This window comes from Scleropages formosus, chromosome 19, assembly GCF_900964775.1.
Source record: "Scleropages formosus chromosome 19, fSclFor1.1, whole genome shotgun sequence".
Classification (NCBI taxonomy): Eukaryota; Metazoa; Chordata; class Actinopteri; order Osteoglossiformes; family Osteoglossidae; genus Scleropages; species Scleropages formosus.
Genome location: NC_041824.1, coordinates 17,726,964 through 17,737,865, shown reverse-complemented (window position 1 = coordinate 17,737,865; position 10,902 = coordinate 17,726,964). Strand labels below are relative to the sequence as shown.

General features: G+C 40.8%; 1 protein-coding gene across 2 annotated transcripts; it reads left to right on the top strand.

Annotated features, from left to right (window-relative positions):
- Positions 1-1,356: 1,356 nt before the first annotated feature.
- Positions 1,357-10,354, top strand: nr4a1 (nuclear receptor subfamily 4, group A, member 1). Of its 2 annotated transcripts, XM_018760686.2 has the most exons (8): positions 1,357-1,482; positions 4,322-4,471; positions 4,549-5,354; positions 5,892-6,021; positions 6,282-6,445; positions 6,615-6,817; positions 7,218-7,396; positions 8,628-10,354. In XM_018760686.2, exons 2-8 carry the CDS (start codon positions 4,462-4,464, stop codon positions 8,882-8,884), a joined length of 1,749 nt encoding a protein of 582 aa, XP_018616202.1. In that variant the 5' UTR covers positions 1,357-1,482; positions 4,322-4,461; the 3' UTR covers positions 8,885-10,354. The 2 variants fall into 2 exon arrangements, with proteins under 2 accessions (XP_018616202.1, XP_018616203.1); XM_018760687.2 differs by lacking the exon at positions 4,322-4,471.
- The last annotated feature ends 548 nt before the right edge of the window (positions 10,355-10,902 follow it).

Below are 10,902 nucleotides of genomic sequence, written 5' to 3'. Positions count from 1 at the left end.
TTCCAACCATAATTTCAAAATGCATTTTCAAGTCAGTGTGGGTAGCCTGTTGCATTTCCTCCATAAGTACTGCAATACATTTAACCTTTCCAATTACGGCACTTTTACTATTGCTATGTTATTTGATTAACGGGCAGTACGGTGGCACAGCCAGTATTGCTGCTGTCTCACAGTGCCTGGCTGGTGTGAGAGGATGTGGGTTTGACCCCCACTCAGTATGTGTGGAGTTTCTCCTGTGTCTGTGTGTGTTTCCTCCAGGTACTCAGGTTTCTTCCCACAGTCCAAAGACATGCTGTTCAGGTTCACCCATAGTGTGTGAGTGACAGAGACAGTGTGTTCCACTGGTGTATGGATGAGGGACCCATAAGTAGTGTATCTAGCAGTGTAAGTCACCTTGGTGAATATGGTGTGTGGGCTCATAACATTACATAGAGTTCATTGGAAGTTGCTTTGGAGAAAAGTGTCTGCTAAATAAATGTAATTTTTTAAAAAATGTAAATGCAGATACTCGTGTAATGTACGCTGGTTTATATGGTGGTGTGTCACAAATGGACAACTCAAGAGTGTTGGTACAACACAGTGCACTTTTGTATTGTTTTCTGAGATGTACGTGGCTTTGCAGAAAAGAAAAGCGTCTGCTAGAGGGGGGTGCGGTGGCGCAGTGGGTTGGACCGGGTCCTGCTCTCTGGTGGGTCTGGGGTTCGAATCCCCCTTGGGGTGCCTTGCGACGGACTGGCGTCCCGTCCTGGGTGTGTCCCCTCCCCCTCCAGCCTTGCGCCCTGAGTTGCCGGGTTAGGCTCCGGTTTCCTGCGACCCCATATGGGACAAGCGGTTCAGAAAAGCGTCTGCTAAGTGAATAAATGGAAACACTTTATTTATTTAAGTATCCATTCTTAACTAAACATAAATTAGTCATGTTCTTTATTTCGTGAATCATGTCTACCTTCTAAAAAATTAACCATCGAAATGTACGAATAATGTCGCTGTATTACTTCCTGAAGAAAGCGAAATCTTACAAACATCTTCTCTGAGAGTCATGTACGAAAGTGTTTGCATATTTACTTATGTACAGCTATTCTTGTCAATGCTCATCTATTTTTAGTGGATGCATCTGTAGACTGTCTGTAGTAGCCTAATACTAGTACTTTATATGCTAATTTTAGAAGCCAGTCTACCGACGGAGCGCTTGCGTCAATGGAATCCCACGTTTGCGTCAAGCGCAAGAACGTTGGACCTGAGAGCGACGCCATTGGCTACCGGGTGGAAAGTTCTCCGCCCCGGTACTTCCTTATATGGCGGGTGGAACACCTGACGTAACGGCACAATAAAACGGACTATAAATTGTCATGAAGCGTTTGCCTGAAGTACTGCTGAACGAGCCTCTGTACGGGAGAAGTTGAGTTGAGGACCGTGTGTGTAGTCGCTGGTGTGTTTTTGGAAGTACAGGCATATGGCTTAAAATCCTTATAGAGGATAAAGCAGGTAGGTACAAACGGTTTCTTTGTCATATAGATAATCTTTTTTCCGTGCGGATAATTCGTAGTATGGTAGAGCGCACTGCAGTCAGTCAGTTGAGTCAAGGGAGTGTGTAAATTGAATTAGATGTGACTGTCTGTGTCCTTAGAGTTTAAAGTGAAGTATTTACATTTTGACTTGTGAATAGAAAACATGCTTTCATTTAAAACGTGTGCTTTCGTGCATAATAATAATACACTTGATAGTGTACTGATAACTGACACAGATCTGATGCAGTTATATCTATTGGAGGGTGTCACATTAGTGTTTAGTCACGTTGACTCGCTGCAGCCTTCGTGTTGCAGGTTCGAGCTGCTCTCTCGGCCACTGCTGTCACTCTTCTAGTACTGTACTGAACAAGCCACAAGGTTAGGTACTGAGTTGGTATAAATGGGAGTAACATCGTTAAGTGACTTTGCATGAAAACGTCAGCCAATCAGCTGCACGCAAAGATTATAATGACAAAGACTGATAAACTGTAATGTTTGCTTTTCGAAATAAATAATCTGAATTGCAGTTAAAAAAATCTAAGATGCAGGCTATCTAAAATTTGCTGAATAGTTGGGTGATGGAATTATGTACATTTATAATGCAGTGTTGTAATAATGTTGGGAAATACAATCAAAATGTTTTTCAATTATTATTATGTAATTGTAGATTATTGTTATCTGGAAATATCTCGAATACTTATACCATAGTTATTCTTATTTACCTTGCAAGCGGACTGGACAGTAAAACCGTTTCAGCTTCAGTGTCAGACAGTTGAGTTTTGTAAGAAAAGCTGATGATTAACTTGGGGAGGGCAAGTAGCGTACTGTTCAGGGCTGTAACCTCGCAGTCTGGTGGTCCTCGGTTCCAGTGCGTCTCCTCATGTGATAATAATAGGTTAAATAAAACTTCCTCTGAATTGATACAGTTCTACCATACCATACCATTCTGAATCCATAGCAAGAATGCCCGGTGCGCAAGTGGGTAAATCGGTGTAAAGTTGATTATCTAACGCTGTCAATCACCTTAGACAAAAAATAATCGCAATAATAACTGGTCATAGAATTGTCAATTCCAGCGTCGCAATGACTGTGGGAATTAAAATGTGAAAAGCAAGATAGTTAAGTTATTCCCACGTTAACAGCGCTGCGAGTGAAAATATTTCACTTGACTTAGAAGGTGTGTGACCCTCTATCTTTCGCTATAATGTTCATTGGTGCTGTTTGCTGAGCTCGAGCCCGGCCCGGGTGCTGGTGGTTCTCCTTGGGAAGCGCAGCAGCTCCACACGTGCGCGTCCACGGCTCGCACCTCGCACCTCGGGTCGGGTTTATTTGTGGGTCCGCTATGCGCGGGGTGGCCGTAAATCAGTACTTCTCAGCACCGCTGGTGCTTGACATGTTTCCTGATCTGACTACTGAAAGAGAAGATCACGTTCATGCAGGACAGGGTCATTTCAGGATCCAGGCCCAGGGGCCCTGCTGCAGTCCCCTTTGAGAAGGATATTGATGAGGACGATAATAATAACAATGATCTTAAACGACATTTAAAATTATCATTATTTAAGGCAGTGATTAGACAGTGTTGAGGTCTGGGAACCTGCAGCATAGTGCTGTCCACTAGGATTGGGCGTGAGAGCCAGGAGTGTAGACACTGTCAGGTATTTTAAAAAGGTTATGTATCAATAACAATGTGGCAATAGTGTTATGCATCATGTTCTGTTCAGTTGCATTAAGAGGTGTAGGGAAATGGATTTGGATTGTGTGGGTTTTCATGAAAATTGGAAACTATCATGTTGTGTAGGTGGGGTAGACACAAGGGGAAATATCCCTGCTTTTAAGGTTTCCTCAACTGTGGGTGTTTAATTCACATCAGTTACAAAAACCCAGCGACAATTAAAATTAATCAACTTTTTTTCTTTTTTTTTTAATGATTAATTTAACCAAAGGGAATCCTCCTACAGAGTTCAATGAAAGGTGAAGTTGTTTGAACACAGATCATGTTTAATTTTAGCCATTATCAGTTAGCCCAGCAGATCCCATTCATACATTTTAGCATTATTTATATATTTTCTTATTTACATTTACAATTATTAATTTAGCAGACGCTTTTCTCCAAAGCAACATACATCTCATAGAAGATACAATATGTGCATTACCTTAGGAGAGACATAGTTGCAGATGTGTGATTCTTAAGTACAGTTTTTCTTCCTTTCTCCAGTTTTATCATTTCCATTTTCATATCAGACTTGGCTTTCTTCTTGCTTCTTTCACTTGAACCCAAAATAAAGAAAGAGCATGTAATTTTAGATGAAGATCTCCACTGCATGCTTGTATAGTTCCTTTAAATTGTTAAAAATGGCTTGCTCTTCTGCAGAACAGCTTGGCCAACACCCCCTGTCCTGCATCCCACACACTTCATTTGGCATCCAGCCCTTTTCTGACAGCCACCCACTTTAACTTTTCAGTGAAAACCACAATCGGTTTTTATATTGCCTTATCCAAGCATCAGGTGCAGATTGTCAAATGTCCTGGGTGAACATTTTCACCTTCTGTGCTACACATGTCCAACTTTTGTAGGACCTGTCTGGGGAAACAAAAATACACCTTAAGTTGAGTGGATGAATTGGGTTTGGGTGGCAGGGCAGCAATTGTATGACCTTTTGACGGGGTGACATACTGGGGTGCCGGCTGCAGAGGAATTGTATTGTAATATTAAAAGAAATTAACCCACGTGTAAGATAGGTAAAATCGACCTTTGATGAACACTGTTGCACAAAGTATATCGCTGTTCTTCCTTTTGCTTTCTTCACTGTGCACAGGTGATCATAAAGAAGAGAATGTGTATGTTCTAAGGGCACCACAGGCCTCCACTTCAGGATTGACTGAAACACTAAACGTTCTTTGGCATCCATTGTATTATAGTAATAGTTTTACTCATCTCTCAGGTTTCAGTTCAAGAATGAAAGAAGGTAAACCTGAGTTGACTATTCATAGATCAGGGTTTTTTATGCTTTTTCAAGTTAAAATTTGTCTTCTTGTCTTGCAGAAATGACCTGCGTTGAAACTCAGTATGGAATTCAGACATATGAGAATAACTACTCAATCTCCGAATTTTTGAATCCTGAAATCACTGCCAAGCTGGCCATGGACATCAGTGGCCAGCGGGACCAACCGTCTACCACCTCTTTGCCCAGCATTAACTCCTTGGTCAGTGGCTACACAGGCGAGTTTGATGCATACCAGTGCCAGATCTCCACACCCTTGGCTTCCAACTCCACTGGAGCCACTTCTGGTCAGCAGTCACCCTTCAAGATGGATGACTTCCAGGTGTATGGTTGCTATCCTGGTACATTTTCCCTGAGTTACCTCGATGAGACGCTCTCTTCCTGTGGTTCGGACTATTACGGCAGCCCAGCATCAGCTCCCTCCCCATCCACCCCCAGCTTTCACACTCAACCTTCATCAGCCTGGGATTCACCTTTTAGTCCATATTCTCCTAGTGCCAACTGCTGGGTGACTGACAAGACGTCTGTGGCCCAGGCAGCGTCATTCTTCACCTTCAGTTCCCCACACGAGCAGCCTTCACCACTGGGTCAGCAGCAGCAGCCGCAACCTCAACTGCCTGAACAGGAAGCCTTTGCTCAGCACCAGCAGCACTCCTCAGCTCTGCCTTTCATTCCATTGGGTCTTGATCAGGGCTCCCTGGATTGCCCTGTGCTTACTGAGGAATCCACCTCGCCCAAGGCCCGCAGCCCAAATGGGAACGAGGGTCGCTGTGCCGTATGTGGAGACAGCGCCTCCTGCCAGCACTATGGAGTGCGCACCTGTGAGGGCTGCAAAGGCTTCTTCAAGGTAAGGCTAGTTAATACACTCTCCTTTCTATAAATATTCCACCGGAAAGTGGTAGGTACAGTGATGCATGTGAAAATACACTTTGGGAGCAAAACAGGATATCTGAAATGTATGTGGTTCTCCAGCCTGTACTATGGTAAAACATGAAATAGACATGTACAGGCTGAAAAGTGCCTTTCACAGTTTAGTACAGATAACCTGCGATAATAACTTGTTTTTTTGTGCTGCTTTTTTGATCAGTGTTCTGTGTTTTCAATAGGTTACAGAGATCTGGTTGAGGCTAGACATGGGGTTTGGGATGTAGATAAATGAACATGTTCATTTAATTCTGTTCCTTATGTTGTTCCATTCGAGTAACAGCAAAACATCCAGCATAACCGTAAGGTGGAAAAATGTACCAAGTGTCATTCAAAACTACTAAATTGTGAAAGACATTCACAGTAGCCCCTCATCTATTTCATTTTTGCCTATGATATTGAGCTGGGCAGCACATCTTTGTTATGAATTTGACTGACATCTGTTCCCATGCAATTTCAGCGCACTGTACAGAAAAATGCTAAATACGTGTGCCTAGCTAACAAGGACTGTCCTGTGGACAAACGCCGGCGGAATCGCTGTCAGTTCTGCCGTTTTCAGAAGTGCCTGGCTGTGGGGATGGTGAAAGAAGGTAGCATCAACCTTTCCTTTGCATGCATGAACAAATTACGTCAAAATCAAATCACTCTTGCTCTTTTTTTCCCATCTGAAAATGCTTGGTGGTGAATCATAATGTATTGCTGTAGCTAAAAAAAAAAAATCAAACCTATCAATCAGAGGTAGATTTTCAAATTCTAGGTATAGTTCTTTTTGTTCATCTAGGGAGTACCATGGAAAAACCAGTCAAGTGTTTCACAGTTTTTGTATCTCTTTACGCTCCCTACCTCACAGTGGTGCGAACGGACAGCCTGAAAGGACGCAGGGGTCGCCTTCCTTCCAAGCCAAAGAATGTGCAAGATCCTGCATCCACAGCCTCTCCAATCAGCATCATCGCCTCACTCGTCCAAGCGCATAATGAGTCCAACCCAGCCAATGGAAAGCTGGACTACTCCAAGGTAAAGGACCAGACATGTGCTATTAAAGGATCCATTTGTGGCAGACATCAAATGGTGGCATCACACCTTTTTGAGGCATTATGAATGACTACCTCACAAATAGAACATTATGAAAAAGTGACCTTTTTGGCCTGTATGAATTGTTCCAATCTTATTGATCAACTTCCAGTACCAGGAGACGGTAGCCAGTATTTCAGAGAAAGAAGATGCCAGCGACATCCAGCAGTTGTACGATCTTTTGACGGAGTCCATGGACGTGATTCGGAAATGGGCGAAGACCATACCCGGGTTCAGTGCTTTCTGCCCTGAAGATCAGGAGCTTCTTCTGGAATCTGCTTTTGTCGAACTTTTCATTCTTCGTCTAGCATACAGGTACAACCTAACACCATCCCAGACTTTCACTGTCTTTGCTACCTCTACGTGAAATCTACCTTCATTTACATAGAAGGGAAAATGGAGATTCAGTCCCAATGAACATCCAAAAATCACTTCTGATAACTAGCAAATATGACTTGCGTCATTTATTTTCCGTAAATTATAAATTCATATTTTAATATTCTTCAACAGATTGTCTAAGAATGCATTGTTTGCTTTTAATTACAACAGTTTTTAAGTCTGTATTAGCTATGGAAATCTTGTTTTCTTTGTTACAAAATACAAGACACAAATATTTTTGATAAGCTTGCTAAGAAAACAGTTCCCTTGTATTATGAATTTGATACGTTTTACACACAATTCTGTATATTTTAGCTCAGTTTTCCATTAACTGCAGGTCAATTCCTGAAAAGGACAAGCTTATCTTCTGCAATGGTGTGGTTCTTCATCGTATGCAGTGTGTCCGAGGCTTTGGTGACTGGATCGATTCCATCATTGAGTTTTCACAGAGTCTACACCGAATGAACCTGGACATACCTTCATTCTCTTGCCTTGCTGCCCTTGTTATCATCACAGGTGGGGCTTTCACCCATCTCATGTTACTCCACAGGGTGTGACTAGCTTTTATTTAGGGCATAGAGCATAGTTTAAACTTGTGTAAAAAGGATAGAAATGGCCTAAAGTGAAAAATGACTTGGACAAACGTGTCAGCTAAATAATAATAAAATTTGAAAAAAAATTGCTCACAAAAAAAGCTAACTGAAGTATACATCGATTCCGTGAATTACAGGGTTAATTCTTTCTGTGAAATCAGCCTGTTAGGTGAGTTCTCATTGTGAGGAGGTTCATTTACCACATTGGTTCCTGAAAGAACAATGTCACTTAAAGTTAATGAAAATATCCAAATAAAATGTGTTTTTATGCATAGCAATGGAAACAAAAGCATATTTTATAATACTGGTAACAAAAATATTTCAAGCTTATCTTTGAAGATTATACATTGCTTAATTAATTCATTAATTCTTAATATCCACCAGTCCACTGCAGGGCCCCTTAGGTCTGGAGTCTATCCAGGCAGTATAGGGTAGGAGGCAGGGTACCCCCTGTATGGAAATATTTTGGTAATTTAGCTGAGGAATATATAGATTTAAAGAAATAAAGTTTACGGGATCATTTCCTACTACGTATTTTACTCTGCAAAGCATTCAGACACTGTGTAGCGTTACAAACAGATGTCCCATCCCTGCTGTTGCTATAACACTGTAATATACTGTGAAAATTAAACATTAAAAAAATGACCCTGCCAAATAAACGTGTACAGAGCTGTAAGTACTTAATGATGTAAGCCGCTTTAGAGAAAAGTATTACCTAAACAAATGTAATAGTACTGAATCTTCTACTTCAGCTGTGAGATTAGATTTACCTTAATTGACAATTCTGATTGGTTGAGAGTGTCACTATGATAGGATGTATGTAAAGTAGTTGGTATTGTTACGGAAGAAGCACAGGATCTGTGTGCTTTGTGGACCTAAAATGTCTGCCTAACTGGACAAAAAACACTTTGTACTTAACAATAGGCCTGTGGTATGAAAAAGGTCATATCTTCATAAGATGCTGTAATGCTTTTTTTGTTTTATGGTACCCCGTTGTATGAGGCCTGAGTACACTTGTACAGTACTTAACTGGGCACAATCAGACAACTCCCAGCCCCCATTATGGTGACTGGTCTGGATCACATATAACCTCACAGTATCTTGCTTGTTATGTAAACTCTGCACTCACTGTCTTCTTCTCTCTCCTGTCACAGATCGCCATGGCCTCAAAGAGCCAAAGCGTGTAGAGGAGTTCCAGAACCGCCTGATTACTTGTCTTAAGGACCATGTCACCAGCAGCTCCGCTGACCCTGGCCGGCCCAACTTCCTGTCCCGGCTACTGGGAAAGCTTCCCGAGCTGCGGACTCTTTGCACCCAGGGCCTGCAGCGCATCTTTTACCTGAAACTGGAGGACTTGGTTCCACCACCTCCAATTGTGGACAAGATCTTCATGGACACCTTGCCTTTCTGAGAAAGTGCAAGTGACAAAGGAATGTTCTTATTCCTCTTTGATGGTGTTCAGCAGCAACAATGTAAAAGTGCTGAATGGTTAAAACTGGACTTCTGTTTTGGCCAGTCAGAAGTCTGTTTTTGGGAATAGCCATGTCTGGCTGAGTTACCCTGTGTCATTGCACTGTAACAGCTGACGGATTGGGGTCCTTCCCTCCAACACAAAGCCACTTGGAAGAGGAAACCGAACTCTTACAGTCTAAAATTTTCCTCTGGATTATTAGCAAAGATCCCACTGGAGATTGAAAAGAAACTCTCTGTACTTTAGAAGTACAAATCTTGTTGGTTCGTATACTATCACTCCATCTGTACAAAAAAACAGTACTGCCAGCAAAACCACTGTACTTCATTAAAACATGGACGAGAATGGGTTACTCAGAAATATGCACAAGCCCACAGAGCAGGAGAGGACCATCTCGTCGTATTTCCAGTGTAAACAGTATTAAAATTCGATCTGAAATGTAAATGGGTCACTTGGGCCCTCCAATATCACCAGCTGATATGTTAGCCTCTTGAATGACCAGAAACATCAGATATAATTGGTTTATTTTTTTAATATATTGTAAATAATTCAGTGGAGAGTCTTTGTATTTCAATGTTGACTGAGGCCTTGTTTGACTGAACACAAACTTTCAAAATAGATATAAAGCCTTATTTAGCCTCCAGTGAAGTATTCCAGACTGTATGTAAAAGTAGCTAAACAGCATGCAGCTGTTGAAAAAATTTTCCAGAGATTCCAAATTTTCCAAGACTTCTTATGAAAATGGCACCTTAGTATGGCATGGATTACAGCAAGTAACAGAAATGTAGAATTGCTGAAAAGTGGAAATGATTTTACTGAGGCGTCCGAGCAGAGGATACGGTGTCTTCTGCCAGCCTATGTCCCTAATAGTCATTTTATTGTCCACTGGCGGCATTCTCTTAACCATGTGTCCATATCTGAAAATAGGTAATGCTAAAGTGTGGCCTTAAATATTGTATAAAAGAATATGCTTATCAAAATTTTTTTTTTTTTTTTTTAATTTTTCAGTGATGTGATGGAAAAAATGTGACAAAATCATGAGCAGCTATGAGCACTATGTACAGCATTTTTAACTGCTTGTACTTTTGAATATAATAACTTTACGCATTGCGTGTGTGTATATTTACTAATACATACAATTGTATGCACACCAATACATATACTTTATATTTCATTGGTTTTATGACAAAACTTAGTGTTTCTTCTACTTTCATAATTTGTCAATTTCTTCAAGCTTGTCTCCTTACAAAAGAGCAGTTAATCCCACATTAAATAATATGTTTTGTGGAAGTTACAATTTGGAGGAAAAAGTTTTGTCACTTTGCCAATGTGTTTGAAAGTTATTCAGTTATGGTTATGTGGTACACATTCAGAGACAGATGTATTTCAAATAAAATACACAAATCTGAACGTTTCTGTATTGATGTCATGGTGCTCATGATGTACAAGAGCTCCATGAAACACTGCATGACTGCTACATTAAGTAAAAAAATCCTTTTTTAGACTTACGAACATCTGAAAACACATTTGTTCTACATACCAATTCATTGTATCAGTACAACTTGCACAATTCATGCGACTTCACAAGGCATACAAGTATGAATAGAAAACTGTTAAACGCCTTTACAGTTTCACCTCAGCTGATGAGGCAATGTTTGGTGAAATCCTGCTACTAATAAAATACACCCATCTCTCGCATAGTGCGGTTAATTTGTTCCATGAAATAACCTGTAGGCAAATTCCTGTTATGAGGGGATCAAATTACTATTTTTATTATGGGGGAAAGAACTATGTGAAAGAATATGATTTATAACTTACCTTTCAGTGTTTTTTTTTTTTTTTTTCCCTTTTCCATTTATTTTTCTCTGCCTTTGCAGTATTTACCAATGTCGTTTGCACTTTCTTTTCAACCTTTTCAGAACACATTTTGATAATTTGGCTCTCGAAAGTTGGTGATA

Coding starts and splice junctions, on each gene's coding strand:
- nr4a1 (XM_018760686.2), top strand. Junction 5,355..5,891: donor GCTGCAAAGGCTTCTTCAAG/GTAAGGCTAGTT, acceptor ATGCAATTTCAG/CGCACTGTACAGAAAAATGC. Junction 6,022..6,281: donor TGTGGGGATGGTGAAAGAAG/GTAGCATCAACC, acceptor CCTACCTCACAG/TGGTGCGAACGGACAGCCTG.